Source organism: Eufriesea mexicana, unplaced genomic scaffold (genome assembly GCF_001483705.2).
Source record: "Eufriesea mexicana isolate 0111107269 unplaced genomic scaffold, ASM148370v2 scaffold739, whole genome shotgun sequence".
Lineage (NCBI taxonomy): Eukaryota > Metazoa > Arthropoda > Insecta > Hymenoptera > Apidae > Eufriesea > Eufriesea mexicana.
Window position 1 is genome coordinate 670455 of NW_016908892.1, and position 16209 is coordinate 686663.

The window sequence follows — 16209 nt, forward strand, 5'->3', positions numbered from 1 at the left end:
AAAATAAATTTAAATATTTATGCATATGTATGCATATGTTTAGATATGATTTATGTGTTTGTACTATAGTAGATGTAATTACGAACTGGTAACAGTTAAAAATTATGAAAGTATATAGAAAATGCTTTTATTGTTCAATTTTTTAGTGATATTTATTGTGATAGTGTTGATAGTAATTTATATTTATTGTTAATAAATAATAAAAAATAAATAATTGTTAAACAACCCGTGTTTCCTTGAAATCAATTTTTATACATTAATTTCAAATTATCAATCGTATCTAAAAATTAAATTTTAATATTATATTGATTTGGCGCTTTTATCGATTGTACTAGGTAAATTCAATATGGCTGCATTGAAGATCACAAGTTCAAATTATTGCAAGCTATTAAATACAAGTCAATATTCTTAATAGACATTATTAATAAGAAACATGTTATTTTTTGAGTATATTTCGAAAACAAGTATCATTAATTGTGAAGTGTAATTCGATTACACAAATAAAAACATAGTGAAACAACATGAGGTTATGATATGAGTCTTATATGTAGCGATTTGAAGTTTTGACAATTTAATTTTTTTAAATATTATACTGAGATATGACTCGTTCTTCTGTATCAGCACAATGTGATTTATTTGCATCTTATATGGATGGAATTCACGTTAAAATTGCAGAAGCTTATAAACCTCCAAGAAAAATATGTTTACCAGCTGCATATAATAATAAGCTACCAGATGTATCGAAATTAACTTATGATTTCAATTTGGAACGATCAGTATTGGAAAAGGTTGAGTACTATTTCAACAATTTATGAAATTTAAATTTATTTAGAGACTAATTATATCTTATAATATATGTAAATCGATTTTGTAATCTTTCTTATTATAAAGGAAGCAATTACTAATATTAAAACAAATTTGATTGAAATGTATATTTGTATATTATTTATTGAAATTAATTATTATAATTTGCAATAATTTGATGTATAGATGACAGAATGGCGGAATGTTAGACAAGCAAATAGCAAAGCTCGGCATGCACGATTAGATGAGAAAAGAAAGAAACAAAAAAATGAATTTTCACCCCCACCACCACCTCCATTACCTGATACTTCAAAGCCTATAAATGCACCTGTGCCAGAAACAACAATTCTTACTCCACAACCTTTATCTCCACCTGCTAATGACCTTCAAGATCATGTAAAAGCAAATGGTCTTGATTTTGCTGATTTTGATAATGATACAAGCAGTCCATTTGACAACATGGAACTAAAAACAATCAATGATATGGAAGAACTTGCTCAGGTCAATAAAATATCTTTACTTGCTGTCATAATTAAATAATGAATGATAAAATGTAACATATGTATTGTTCATATTCTAGGTATTACAACCTACATCTCAGTGGGTACCTCCAGCAAAATTAGAAAGTTTATTGAATGATTTAACAGTTAATGATAAATCAAAAACTCATATACAAAAAAAGAATGATAATGTCAAAAGTGAAACAACTGATCAGAAAGAAGGTAATGAACAAGAAAATATCAAACATCGAAGTGTATCTGCAATTGTACAAGAACTTCAAAGAGATTTAAAAAGACCAATCTTGGAGGTAATAGCATTTTTTATAAAAATGATGTACTTTGAATAATTTTTGCTGTTCAACTATTTATCCATTTTATATATGTATATATATATATATACACAACAGGATTGGAAACCTTGGCCAAATTTAGAAGGCCCTGACACTAGCACTCATGAAACATTAAAGCAAGAAGAACCAATAGTAGCAAATCAAGTTGCACTTGTGAATTTATTATTGGATTTAACAGAAGAAGATAAAAAGTTGGCTCGACATTTGAACGACATGGGTTTTCCTTTATCGAGAGCTGCTCGTGCTATACGCGATTTAGGTGGTCAAGATAATAAAAAAATTGTAGAGTATTTACTAGCTGTTCAAGCTTTAGAAGAAATCGGAATTTCTGGGGAGGATGCTGAAAAAGCTCTTGCCCTTACAGAATACAATCAAGAAAAAGCCAAAGTTTACTATGAAAATCTATGTATCTTACGAGATTTAGGTTTTCCTGAAGAAAGGGCATCTGCTGCGCTTTTAAAATGTAATATCGATCGTGATAGAGCTTTAGATCTTCTCATAGCTTGAATGTGAAATTATATAAAAAATATTCATATGGTCTAAACAAATTGTTCACTATATGAAAGATATAAATTTTCTTAATATGCAAAATAATTAAAAAATGAAGTTATAAAAAAACATGTAATTTAAAAATGGTCGTGTAATGAATAAAATAAGCAATTCTTTTGCATACTGAAAGTTTAAAATGCTAGCCACTGTAATAGAAAATAATATGTAAATGTTTTGATATTAACCCTTTGCATTCCGTTGTGGCTACTATGGCGATAAAGGAGTTAGTAGCTTACTTAACAATCATACCCCAGCGGCGACAACGGAGTGCAAAGAGTTAATTTATACTGATCATTACTGAAAAATGTAAATGATACAATGTCTTTTAGTCTGATTTGAAAACATTAAATTCTTATTCTTTTAATGCAATGTATTTATAGAATTATTTTCTAAACAAGATATCATTAATTTATACAATTCCAGGTATGTTTTATTATCATATTGCATTGTTTAGAAAATTCAGCTGCACATCTGAAAAATTAAATCTGATATTATATATAAATCTATATATAAGATTTATCTTACCTTCTGCAGCAACATAATGCAACTGTTGTTATAGACTCTGTATAATAATCAACACCAATAATAATCCAAGTTTCTGTAAAAATCGGTTGTTGACATTGAAAATTCACACAAATACTAACTGGACCATTCATTAGCAAATTACATGAAACATTAAAATCAAGTTTCTGGTAATTCTTTATTGTAAGTGGTTCATATTGAACATTTATGCTTATAGGTGATACAGAAATATTAAGTGTATGTTTATACCTAAAATTCAATATCAAATAGTTTGAACTTAAAATTCTGGAAGATAATGAACAGTTATTAGAAATAATGTGAATGTGACAAAATAAGAAATTACCTTTCAGTATAGACTTTTCTCAAAGCTAATTCCCATAAAGAAATAACTTTATTTTCATGTACATTATGAACTTTTAAGAGCTGACGTGGTAATTCAATTATGGGATCAGTATCTTTTTCATGCAATGCATTTATTTTTATCTTTAATTTTATATTTGTATATAATGTAGTGTTATCACGATATTTTGTAAAACATCTATAGTTGTATATTTGTACGCAGTTATAGATCCAATAATAAATACAAACAAATTTATTTTAATGGAATTTAATGTATCTTATATATTTATATTCATGTTGCAAAATGTACATACCCATGGTTCAAAATATTTCTTTGAGTTTGAACATATGAATGTAGAACTTGAGATGTTAACTGGTAAAGGAGTGGATATGACAAATAATTTAAATGTACATTTGCATCAAATCTAATACAAGGAGATGATACAAATCCATTTAATGGTAAGTACCTTAGCCTATATAAAAATTATTCTGCATAAAATAAAAGTATTTAAAATGTTAAAAAAATTTATTAATAATAAACCAATTTGGTTCAATGTCTAGTGATTATTTAATGTAACAACCTGTTAGAACGTACAGAAATTATTGACAATTGTGGAGACAAAGTCAGTCTATTTGGAAGTTCTTTTAAATAATTATTATCCGCATTTAACTCCTTTAATTTAGGTAAAGAACCAATCCATTCTGGCAATGCAACAAATCTATTTCCACAAATAGACAAGATTTCTAAGTTAAGCATTTGATTCATTTCTACAAAAATTATATGAAAGATCAAATGAAATAAAATTGTAAACCTAAAAATTCTTGTAACTAAAGACTTACCGATCGGTAATTTATTTATCAAGTTTTGATTTAGGAATAAACATTTTAAGCTAACTAAATTTCTTATACAAGGAGATATTTGCTCTAACTTATTAGCACTCAAATCAAGGACTGTTAATTGATTCATTTGACAAAGTTCTAAAGGTATTTCTTTGATAAAATTTTCATATACATATAAATTAGTAACATTAACAAGTTCTACAATCCATGGAGGTAAAGTAGTAAGTTTATTCCATTTCAAATATATTTCTTGAATGTGACTCCCATAAATCCTTATCTCTTCAGGAAATTCCACAAGACCTCTACAATTCCAGTGTAATATTACCTTATCTTTTATTTCTTTCACCATTTCTGTAGAATCTGAGTCCATTTTTAAATAAATTTAATCAAAATTGTTTTCATATATAAAACTGAGGGAGTAAATTCTGAATTTCTGAGGCAGGCAGTTAACCTTCAAAGTATGCTCAAAATAACTTTAGCCTGCTTGAAAGATTTATATTAGTAACCTATTATATAGCAATATTATTTTATATTGTAGTTTGTAACTGTCTTGAATTCATAATTCATGTATTTACAACATACAAGTTTTAAAAAATAATGAAATATTACAGTCATTGTCATAAGAAATAAACATAATCTCTTAAAAACATTTTAAATTAAAAGTATTTTATAATAATTAACGATACTACAGTTAATACTTTTAATACAAATTTTAGAATATAATAGATTCATTTATTAAAACACATTATTAACGATTTAATTCATTAATAAATATATTGACAAAAGCAGGTTTTATTTTATACTGAAAATTTTTACTTACTACTTTTTCCATAATGCTGTGAGAGATAGTAGATAAATAACAATATGTGTTGTTGTTGCATATTTTATTTCATTCTATTTTATCAAATATGTTGTTAAAAGAATTTATCTTTAACATATTATATAAAATTTTATGAATGATATAAGTTATGTTAAATAGAAACATTGGACATGAAAAACTTTTGCAGTTATTTTGTGTATGGAAAAATGTTGTATTTATACATTATTATGCGTGAATTTTATCAATAACTTGCACTTTATGATAATCAATACATATATACTAAACATTATACGCTATTACTGTATATACGTAGCTGACAAATTGTACCCTTTCATGCATCTATTATAGTACTAAAGTGTTATATTTTATAGAGGGCATAAATAAATACTTCGATTTAAATATCATGTATTAACTTTTTTATTACTAAAATTTAAAATTTATCACAATAAATGATAAATAGTTATTTATCAAGTGTTAAATAGATGCTTTGTTCATTAGATCCATTATTTTATAACGAATAGTTTTTAATTTATATTTACATTTAATGGCATATTGTCTTTTTTATTTATAAAATTAAATTAATCAAATTGGTTAAAAATTAAATAATGGATTAGAACATACAAATTTGATTGTATGAAGAACATAAATATATTTAAATTATATATCTACATCACATCTTAATTCTGTTCGGTTCTACCAGGAGACGCTTGTAGCAATCGAAGTCATTTACCACTCTACTCAAAATCTAACCTAATTTAAACGTAACTAAACGTTTTATAAATAATTGTATAATCTTAAACATATTTTCCTAAAAGTTCACTTGTTACACGTTATAAAAACAAAGTGTAGTTATCAGCATCTATAACTAAATAACATTTTCTTTGGTACAAGTAGAGTATTGGACAATAAAAAATTATGTTGTACTATTCGTTCTGGAACATTGTACAGAAGAATCAACAATAAATTAATACGATAAAAAACGGATATCTTTTATCATAGATTTGTTATTTACAATACTCGACAATGTATAAACGTAAATTTGATGAGTTGGAAGATAATAATATTAATAAACCACCATTAAAAAATTCATTAGACTCAGATGAAGAAGATGATGAAGTTAATGATGACAATTATAATATAATGAGTGATGATGAATTTGAAGGTATGTAAAAATTATATCACAATTTGTTTACCATAATGTTAAATATTAATATTTAATCATTAGGTGCTGAGGATGGACCAAGTGCACCAGAAACGAATGTGGGGTTTACAGCATTTAATATGAAAGAAGAATTAGAAGAAGGACATTTTGATAAGCAGGGCCATTATCTTTGGAATAAAGAAAAAGAAATTAGAGATAATTGGTTAGATAACATTGATTGGATGCAGGTTTGTAAAGTTAATTTATTATATGATTTTAATGTAATGATATGTGACTAAAATTAATTTATTAAATTTGTACAATTATATTATGAACTGAGTCTTTGAAGTTCTATAGTTTAAAATAAAATGCAAATTTGTTTTGGTGTTTATAATTTTTGTTGCTCTTGGACTTTTGCATATTGAAATATCAGAATATGTTTTCATACAGCAGACAAATAGAATTATCTGTAAACCTGCCTTGTTTACTCAGTGATGCAAAACATTACTAAGGCATAATCTTGATAGATCAAACCGAGTTCTACAGCAAGTGTAAAGAAGAAAAATGAAAGCGGTAAAACACATGGACTAGCAGATAGCGATAGTGAAGATGAAGATCCAGATATTATGTTCAATCCAATTCCGATGTATAAACAAATATTGGAATACTTACAACCTGGAGAAACTGTTTCTAAGGCTTTATGCAGGCTTGGTAGTATTTTCGATTCATTTTTAAATCATTAAATTCTATTAAGAAGAATATGTTTCTTATTAGAACTATTTGCAGGTAAAGGAAAAAAGAGTTTGACTACTGCAGAGAGATGGAAGAGGAAACAGGAAAAAAAACCAATAGAAGATGATCAAAATTCTGTTAGTATAACAAAATTAACAGAATTGGCAAATGAAGTGCTAACTCGTACTGGAAATATGGATATATATCAAGAAAGTTATGAGCAAATAAAAAAAAAGGTAACTATGTTTAATAAAAGACAAAGAAAACACTGATGTAAAATGCTAATTGTATTAAAAATTCCTAACATATTTACTATGATATAATTTTTATAGGTTGAACAAGGGGAAAAGCATGCTCATCCTTCAAAGCAGGAAGCAGAATTAGATATGTATGCTGATGACTTTGATATAAAAGAAAAAGCAAAATTGGGTGGAAATGAAAGTAATCATATTTTCTAAGAAATTATAGATTCTTTCTATATAATTTTTTGATATTACAAATAATGTTTATTTTGTTTCTTAGGTAATGTTAAAGAAATGGATAATTCTGAAGATAAAGAGGAAGAAATATCATGGGAATTAAAGTGGTCACAAGATGAAAATGCAAAAATTCATGGTCCACATACAAGTGAACAAATGCATGCATGGGCAAAAGAAGGATATTTTAAGAGTGGAGCTTGGGTACGAAGAACGGGTCAACATAATCAGTTTTATAATGCTGCAAGAGTAGATTTTGAACTTTACCTGTGATGTTTTGTTTTGCTATAATCATTTGATAAGAGAACTAGTAATTGTAATTTTTTTTATGATAAATTACTAAACTAGTGCTTTGATTTTAACGCAATCGGAAATAATGTTTAATGTAATGAAGTATAGACTAATTATGTATCGTTATGTACATTATTGTTGTAAACTTGGGTAATCTAATATCCTGACATTTTGAAATTATAATATAATGAATATCAAAACTAAAAGTTATCTCTATCTGTATTTAAAGAAGAGTATTGTCAGGAATAATACTGACTGTTAACTCATTTTATGTAACTAAAATGTATAAAATAACAATTGTCCATTCTTGATACATATCGCGTCAATAAACTTATTCAAGAAATACTTTTATTTTTTTTCCATGTATGTATTATTTTATCCTAAAATTTAAACTTTAAAGATATTTTACATACATATCGTTTAACCCCTGCAGGTACAATATCGTGTGAGACTCATGGTAAGGAAATCGGGCCAAACATGCCAAACATCGAAACTTAAATCGTAAGTCAAGGGGTTAAGGATGTGTTTTGAAAGTATTTGCTGCTGTTTTATTACGGACCATTCGGTATGGTACTTAAATCAAGAAAAAATTGAAATTACAGGAACTTCCTGTGCATGCTCAATAATGGTAGGAGAATACGGGTGGCAGAATTTATGGTTCGCGCAACGCAGTATTTTTAAATACGATTTTATCCCTAAAGTAAATCTATTTGTACCACGCATAAAAACCTTGCGACCATCGTTATTTACCCAACAGAGCGTGATACGGCATCTTTTACATTCGTACTTTTAAATTTTTGAGAAAATAAATTCTGAAAAGTCTGTAATTTCTTTCTTGTTGTTTATTTTAGGTATTCAATATAAAGTTAAAAATAAGCGAATTTTCAATAAAACATAAAATTATTGTATTGTATTCAAAGCTAAGCACATAAAAACATTTTGACACATAAAACGCAAGATATAGGATAGCTACACGTGATATTCTATGTACATATACAACAAAACAACGCAACATAAAAAGGATGTAACAGGCACTATGCTATGTATTAGACAAATAGCACACGTGTTACTGAATATACAATATAACTTTATTAGATATCTTGAACATTTTTATTAGCAATGTATGAAATTTCTATATGATTACTTAAAATATTTCGTGTATGTAAGTAAATCGTACATACATATTTACCCGTGAGTATGCATGTATATACGTACTACTATACTGGTAGTAGTATGTATATATTTTTTAATTTTTATATATATATAAACGAAACGAAAGTTCGTTCTAGTAATGTTAGCTTCGTTACAAAAATTTATGGAACTCCTCTGATCGTTAATCCAAAATTGAAAAATCCTGCACATGATCACGATACGTTTGTCGAAAATACCAGAATGCACATGATGTAACGTAGTACGTAATATTATTTTAAACGTCGTGAAATATTAACGTCATATTAGATTTAGTTTATACTCGACATCTGCCGTTTTCCGCTGACGAGGAATATTTCAAAGAGACTTTATCAAATTCAAAAATCTATCGCGCAAAGAAGGAATAATTCGCAATATTTTTGCGGAAATGACGAATTTCATACTCAACATTTCTACGGAAAATTTTGCGAATCAACAAAATACAGAAATCATCAATTTCGCATCGTTATTTTCAACCTTTTTCTCTATACGTATTTAATAAACAAAATTTAAAATATTGGAAAGTAAGAAGAAAAGAGAATGACGGAAACAAAAAGGGTGAAGCTAGTGGCTGTACATACAAAACGGCTACGAACACACGAACCTATTATACTAATATTTACAGGAAAAATTCACATAGATACAGGAGGGTACATTCACGACGAAACAAGTTACACTGACTTTTTCTTTGACTTTCGCAGTACAATTAGGATGCAAATGGTCAGGAAACAGATCAGACGGGAGTCGAAGAAAAGGTTAAGAACGACACAAACAGTAGACACATTCGTAAGCCGGTTTCATAAACGCACGCAAAATACGCAAAGTGTAGTAACGAAGTATACGAATTGTTTCGTTTCTTCATTAGACGTATGAAGAAAAACAAACGTTCGCATCGATATCGTCTTAATCCTAACCTTAATTAGTCTACGGATTACTATAGCTCCATTAAACGTCAGATACATGAGTATGCGGCTGAATTAGCAAGCATCCTGATGTTTGAGAAGGAATCGCTCGAATACCATAGAAATTTCACGATCGTATAAATAGGAAATTGTTATAATTACGATAAATTGCCTTTCATTTGTTACTCGAGGATTAATGTAGTAAATCGGTGTTAATTTGCTCCGGTTCACGAGTTATCTCGTACTTTATGAATTGACAGCAGATTACGATATAGCTATCTCGAATTCACACTTATTCCCTGGGGAATCGTGGAAATTTAATTGAACGTGATATTATAATTTATACGATGTCGATCTGCCTTTTTGATACTGGAGGTATCAACAAACGAAAACGACATTCAATTTTATCTATAATTTCAATATCTTTCTCGTTTCGTTTCATCTCATCTCATTTTTGATTTTTACAATTTATTTTGACACATTTAATTCTATAATACTTAATGTTTAAATAATACTTTCGAAAATGACGTACTTAACGAACTTTCTAGAAATTTTGCAATATTCACGACAGTTGATAACACACATTACACAGATTCAAACCAATTAACCGAAGACGTTGCTACCGATGCATGTTGGGACACGAAGCCCTAAGTACGTCTCATTAGCGACGTATCCGAGAAATTTTTCTCAAACACAGCAGGAAATCCCGTTCTCCGGCGACATCGTTCATTAGCCGCATTAGCATCGATGAAGACTCGAGTGAACGGGAGACCAGTATTCGAAATAATCGTGCAACCACGCTCGGTCATCATCTTCATCGCAATACACGAGACCTTATCGCGTCGATTTACGAAGCAGTCGGACTGCATTTAAAAAGGACCCCGAAATCGTTTAACAGGTGTATTTTCTCGCATCGTTGTTATGAAACCGGCGGAGATATTATCATAGGCAGACAGACAGACAGACAGACAGACAGACAGATAGATAGATAGACAAAGTGTGAGAGACAGATAGAGGAGTATCAAATGGCAAAAAACAACGAACACTGAAGACGGACGTTTACGCGCCTGAGGAACGTGATGTGCATTCGACGTTGCGCAGCTCTTGTCTCTATGTACATACAAAAATAGCCGTCGATGGGGCACGCCTCGAACGCATCGAAATCCCCGTGACACGAAACCGGAAAGGAAAAAAGGGGAGTGAATAAAAAAGAAAAGGGGAGATAGAAAGGGACACCGCGAAGAACGGGAAAGGAAGCGGACAGAGGGAAGCTGTTTTCGTTTTTCTCGCGCGATCCACCGGCTCTCTGGCTGCACAAGCAGCCTTCCTCTTTTTCATCTTCCTCTTCTTCGTTCCTCGGACGAGATCCATGTAGCTTGACTAACTACCATGACTAACGAGTCGGGCGAAGTGCCACCGTGGAATCTTGGCTAACCGACCGGGAAAGTGGGTCCAATGAAACGCTTCCAACTCTAATATTTTGGCCTGTCAGAGGGTGGTCCGGTGGCTCGCTTTTTCTTTCTGCCGTTCGTTCTTTTCATTTTCAGTTTCCCTTTCTTCCCTGCTTTTTTTTCTAATTGCTCTTTAATCTAGGTTTCTTTCGCTCGAAACTTCCCTCCTACTGAATTCCAGAGCCATTTTCTCTGCCCTGCTTCCCTTCTGTCCTCGAACGCTCGCTCAATCCGAATCGAATTAATCTGGAAGAAACAGAATGGTCGAAATGGAACGAACTTACGTATCACGTTCTGTGATCGGTTTAGATGTATGCATAAATTTGTATTTGTACCATTAAACGTGCGGGAGTATTATTTGCGTGCAGAGGTTTTCCGTATTTTACTTGTCTTATTCGGTATTCTGTAATATATAAAGTATATCTTTGATTATATAGTCAGATGTAAATATAGTCTCGAAAATCGATTTATTTCTACCGTGTAACCTATTTTGTGTAAGCACTACTATGTAAAACTTAATCATGGTTACTGATAAATGAAAATTCAAGTATTTCAAATTTAACCTAACATATGTGTAACATTAACGTCACAATCTTATTCTTGCGGCTTCGTTACGTCAACGTTATGCACACGCGAATACAAGTCAAATGCAAACATTTAAACCAACCAATCTGACGAGTTCATGCTATTCACAGCACTCGTATATAACATGAATCTCCGGATATCAGATGTCCATAATTTCCGCAGCCGAATTATAAAACTTCCGATAATTTCGCGTTTCACTCTATCGGTGTCGAACGGTGGAAAATGAAATGGGAATTGAAAAATCGTCTCAACCAAATACCCCATCTAGAGGTATATATCGTTACTACTAATTGTAAGTTTTCAGCCTGACCGTGACATCTAGTGATCGGTCGCGAACTTCGCTATTGAAACTTCGAAACTTCCACGTGATGGACGGTCGGACGGTAGTCCGTGAACGACAGTCGTGAGCTTCTGGGTCAGTGAAACCATAACACGGTTCGATGCCGCTGTTTTCATCCTTGATTCGAGATTCGGATACTTCGGGAGATAAAGAATTCTTCACGGCTATCCACCGACCGATCACCGAGGGGAATACTGAAGAAATACGGGAGAAAAGCGTCGAACGCGTTGTGAGTAATTTCACTGTATTTGGCTCGCGTTCTTACAGGTGGTGCGAATATTTTATTTCGGCTGTTTCGATTCTTTATCTAGCCTGCTGGCTATCGGGCTACCGAGCCCGATCGCCAGCGTAAATTAAGCGGTCTGGTATCAGGGGAATTGCTCAAATTCGAACGCCATGGGCTAGATTCAGTCGCAAATTCTATTTCAATCCTCTTCCCATGACGCATTTCGACCATTTGTACATTCTTGAAATCCCGGAGCCGGTCGGTTATATGAAACGTAAAACTTTGAGGGGAAACTTCAATGAAATATGATTATTATTTACCGTTAACGGGTCTTTTACTTTCGAATTTCATTCCGTAGTCCGCGTGTGCGTGGTGTTAAAGTTTTATGCGAGTTCATTTTACGTGGCGGTTATACCGTCAAGAATTTAACTCTCGATCGATATGCTGTGTATGGGTCTGATAAAAATCGTTCACGCTACCTACCAAAAGCTTTAAATTAAATTCAAGAAACTTCGAAGTAAGTCGAGAAAGTTAAATTACCGCGAAAAATGAAAAATACCTCGATCATACGTGACAGTTTTAGAATTTATAAATTCATCTTATGAACACAAATATAACCTAACAGCTATGTTACATACTATACTATACCTTTGTATCAATACTTGAATTATTTTGAAATTATTGAAATACTGTAAAACCGATGATTGGTACAAAAAAGTGATAGCAAGCAACAAACCTGTCACGAATCTCTTCAAGATCATTTCCAATGAAGTCAAACGATGTCGTATCTTCAAATCACAAATATCCTAACCTTAAAAAAGCAATCGATTCGTTTCATCGTTCTGCGTAATTCGATATATCGAATATATTTAATCTCTGAAATTAGACAGGCAGCTGGTAAAAAAGAAATCGTCCAGATCGATCGAGAATAATATTTTGAAAGCATAATACTCGTTCTGATCTCGTTCGACGAATCGGTGGTTATTATTCCGACGCAAACGTCATAGAATTACTATTCCCGAAATTCTACAGCGATCCAGGTTTTTGAGCGAGCGGACGCGGGCGAAGGTTTACCGTGGAGAATTGAATATTTAACTTTCGAACTTCCCCTCGAGGAGCCATCGCGCTGGGAGACTTTAATCAGCAGGAGACGCGTTGCGTTTCGAGGACGCGCTCCACTGCAAAACGCACACTGCCGAGTTATCCGGGCAGTCGTACCAACGGATTCGCGTAATGACACCATATGACACATGAAATCGTCACGATTGGCTACGTTCCTGTTTATACATTCTAACGTTTAAACGAATCAATTAATTTTAGATAACTGGGTGATAAACTGTAGTAAAATAGTAAACTTTAATAGAAGAATTTATATGTTACGAAAGCTTGAAAATTCATGACAAAATCCTTTAGATCGAAAATTTTTGATTTTCGTTATTATTCAGGTTATGAATTTTTCGTATCGTTTAAAGTTATTGTTTTCGTACTTTGTCCATCTAGAAATGGACCACCTTAGGAGAAGGAGGTTAAACAGCGCAAAATGGAGAATTAATCAGAATATACTATCACGAGTGTAGTTGTTTCACGAGAAATCATCGAATATTCAGTTACTCATGATCGGAAACGTACACATGGATACGTGAATTCGAAGGTTCGACGCTTTTCCGGTGATGCTTCGTGATGGATACGTAACGCATGTTCTTGTTGATGCATCAAGTATATTTTTTCTCGTATTTAAAACGTAACATCTTTCCAAACTTAACATCATAAATTAATAAATAAATATATATATATTATTTATGTATATATATATATATCATCATCATCATCATCATCATCATCATCATCATCATCATCATATATATAATACGCCTTAAGTTTGTATAAACGTGAAATCTCGTCTCTAAATATACCTTGGTGTATTCGTAGTGTGTTCCTAATGGTAAAGGTCGCGTCTATTATTGCTTCAATTTACAATCTGCTCCTGGAAACGGTCCTTTTCGCTCGACGTCAGCGGAGCCAAGCGGAAAGAGAAAAATGGACCGTCCAGTTACGAATTCTAACATAGTGTCTTTTGCTCCCTTCGGTGTGTACGTGTGTTATGCCCGTGTTTATGCGGTTAATACGTGTCTGTATAATCGTGTACGCCTTATGTAAAGTTATAAAGACAAAGATGAGGGAAAAAGTGAAACGTTGGGATAAAGGGACGCGTGGTTGACAACGCCGTGCTCCTTCGTTCTTCTCAACTCGTTTCTAACTTATGTAAATCCTTGTGCTTGAGGTAGCCGGCCGTTTCGCAAAAATCTTGTCAAGGTTCCCTCCGGCCTGGATCTCCGAACTTCTCCAGAATGCGAATCGGCAAAGAGAAACACGACGACTATAGAAGGACAGTTAAATGAATGGAGCGGAACGGATGGAAATGGGAATAGAGGGGCAAAGAAGAAAGGGACAGACAGGGCGAAGACGTGAGCGAGAGGGGAGGTAGTAATCTTGGGACGCCTAGTCTAGGAGGGTTTAAACGGACTAACGAGACGCTGCTTTGATTTGATTTGTCACTACGTTTAAATGCGAAATGAACGCCCGCCTCGGAACACGGCGCGTAGCATTTGCACTGAACCAACGGAATCCGACGCAATCCGTGAAAATAAATACGTTCCCGTAGCCATCTCCCACCCCGTACTACCCCGTGGCCCCGTGTAATACAACGGTGGCCACGTTTATGCGCCCGTACAATTTACATTCCGAGTCAGATTGCGTTCCCCCAGCGAAAATGCATTCTGCTGTTCTCCAGCGGCGCGACTATCTCTCGGAAGACATTTCATTTTCAACTCGTCCACCACGAGTGTGTCTAGCCGGCATCTGTCCCCGTTCTGCCAGGTGAACGGATCCCTGCTATCGTTTGGTGTACGCGTTGCTGAACGATTCGGACTGATCCACATTGCATCCCCATTGCATCCCCATTGCATCCCCATTGCAACGCGTTTGACTTCATCCCATGGCGAACGGGGTGCTCCAGCCAGACAGCCTTCCCTATGGACGACAGAATCGATACTTTCGGTGAAGGAAGGAAGGATTACCGTATCACGCTTGATCTCGGCCAATCAGTTAGAATAGATCCAGCCCTATTAAGGCCTCATCCACCTCCTACCCCATCTTCTCTGTTCTCTTTTAGTTCGCGACAACGATAGATTCAGCGCGCGAGACTGTCGTCGTTGGAATTTCTTTCGTGATCCCCGAACGTGACCGAGGCACGAGCCGAAGCTAGCACGCGTCACGGGGTAATCCGTTTTCCCTGTGAATCTTCTTTCCGGGATTCCATAAGTGTTCCTCGAACGTACGCAGCTAGACGGCTCGTTGCGCTCGGGTCACGACGGTTTCGGTGGGTCCGACGCCTGCTGCGTCGTACGACTTTCAGTAGTCTCCGGGGGGTTCGTAGAGCGAACCCCTGTGTTCACATCGCACAGCGTTAGACGCTCCCGTGACCTCAGACGAACACGACATGAGGTTTCTGCGGAAGCGGAGGTTCGTAATCGTAATCGTACTCGTAGTCATAACCGTAGTCCAACCGGTGAACGTTCGATCTGGGTGCCGCTGGGCTCTGCATGCGATAAAGCGACAGCACTTCCGGTGGCTCGTCGCGGAGATCGGTCACGTCAGCCACGGCGTACACACCCTCTTCCGCCTGGCCGGCGTACGTCGGCTCTGTGCAGTTGTCTCGGCGATTGCTGGGTCTGGTGTACCTAGGCGTCTCGTAGATGTTGGTGTCCTGCGACTGTGGGCTCTGTTGGCCTGCCTTCCCGCGTGGGGTGTTGTACGGGGTGTCCTCGTTCCGCGTCAGCAGCCGCCTGCTGTACGATTCCGCGTTCTTGCCCAGCTCGTCGTTGTTTCTGCCCACGTAGACGAGGAATTCCGGTCGATTCGGTGCCGCGTACGCCAGTCGTTTCTTCCTCTTTGAACGCGTCAGATGCGCTATCAGCGCCAGGATGGTCGCCGTCGCGGCTAGGCAACTGACTGCTGACAACGACAGATAGAGCGGGCTCAGTCGGCATCGTAAAGAACCCTCCGAGAGAGCGATTAGGGCTTTCCCGGCGAATTCCTCGTCGGTGCAGATGATATCGTGGGTATCCAGTTCGAGTCTCGACTCGTTTCGCCG

General features: G+C 34.3%; 4 protein-coding genes and 1 long non-coding RNA gene across 6 annotated transcripts in view; 3 read left to right on the forward strand and 2 right to left on the reverse strand.

Annotated features, from left to right (window-relative positions):
* Positions 1-598: 598 nt before the first annotated feature.
* On the forward strand, positions 599-2521 carry LOC108546632 (uncharacterized). The gene is made up of 4 exons (XM_017898835.1): positions 599-788; positions 991-1305; positions 1385-1612; positions 1712-2521. Exons 1-4 carry the CDS (start codon positions 600-602, stop codon positions 2159-2161), a joined length of 1182 nt encoding a protein of 393 aa, XP_017754324.1. The 5' UTR covers position 599; the 3' UTR covers positions 2162-2521.
* Positions 2522-2553: 32 nt separating this feature from the next.
* LOC108546633 (leucine-rich repeat-containing protein 28) lies at positions 2554-4328 on the reverse strand. The gene is made up of 6 exons (XM_017898836.1): positions 3905-4328; positions 3646-3832; positions 3379-3537; positions 3069-3263; positions 2729-2974; positions 2554-2674 (listed from the first exon to the last, which is right to left on the reverse strand). Exons 1-6 carry the CDS (start codon positions 4272-4274, stop codon positions 2608-2610), a joined length of 1224 nt encoding a protein of 407 aa, XP_017754325.1. The 5' UTR covers positions 4275-4328; the 3' UTR covers positions 2554-2607.
* Positions 4329-5429: 1101 nt separating this feature from the next.
* holn1 (CD2 antigen cytoplasmic tail-binding protein 2 homolog holn1) lies at positions 5430-7432 on the forward strand. 2 transcript variants are annotated; one of them, XM_017898838.1, is made up of 7 exons: positions 5430-5485; positions 5818-5886; positions 5950-6113; positions 6393-6576; positions 6652-6833; positions 6930-7038; positions 7120-7432. In XM_017898838.1, the coding sequence occupies exons 2-7, from the start codon at positions 5865-5867 to the stop codon at positions 7344-7346; spliced, it is 888 nt and encodes a 295-aa protein (XP_017754327.1). In that variant the 5' UTR covers positions 5430-5485; positions 5818-5864; the 3' UTR covers positions 7347-7432. The 2 variants fall into 2 exon arrangements, with proteins under 2 accessions (XP_017754327.1, XP_017754326.1); XM_017898837.1 differs by lacking the exon at positions 5430-5485 and having other exon boundaries at positions 5711-5886.
* A 4459-nt stretch (positions 7433-11891) lies between these two features.
* Positions 11892-16209, forward strand: part of LOC108546648 (uncharacterized) — a 17851-nt gene continuing 13533 nt past the window's right edge. The window contains exon 1 of the long non-coding RNA XR_001890148.1: positions 11892-12059. This is a non-coding gene — a long non-coding RNA (uncharacterized LOC108546648). The remainder of the gene's footprint in view (positions 12060-16209) is intronic.
* LOC108546647 (carboxypeptidase N subunit 2) overlaps positions 13982-16209 on the reverse strand; it is a 3477-nt gene continuing 1249 nt past the window's right edge. The window contains 1 exon segment of the mRNA XM_017898857.1: positions 13982-16209. This exon segment is cut by the window's right edge and continues 3 nt beyond it. Within this exon segment, the coding sequence (XP_017754346.1) occupies positions 15541-16209 (669 nt within the window). The 3' untranslated portion in view covers positions 13982-15540.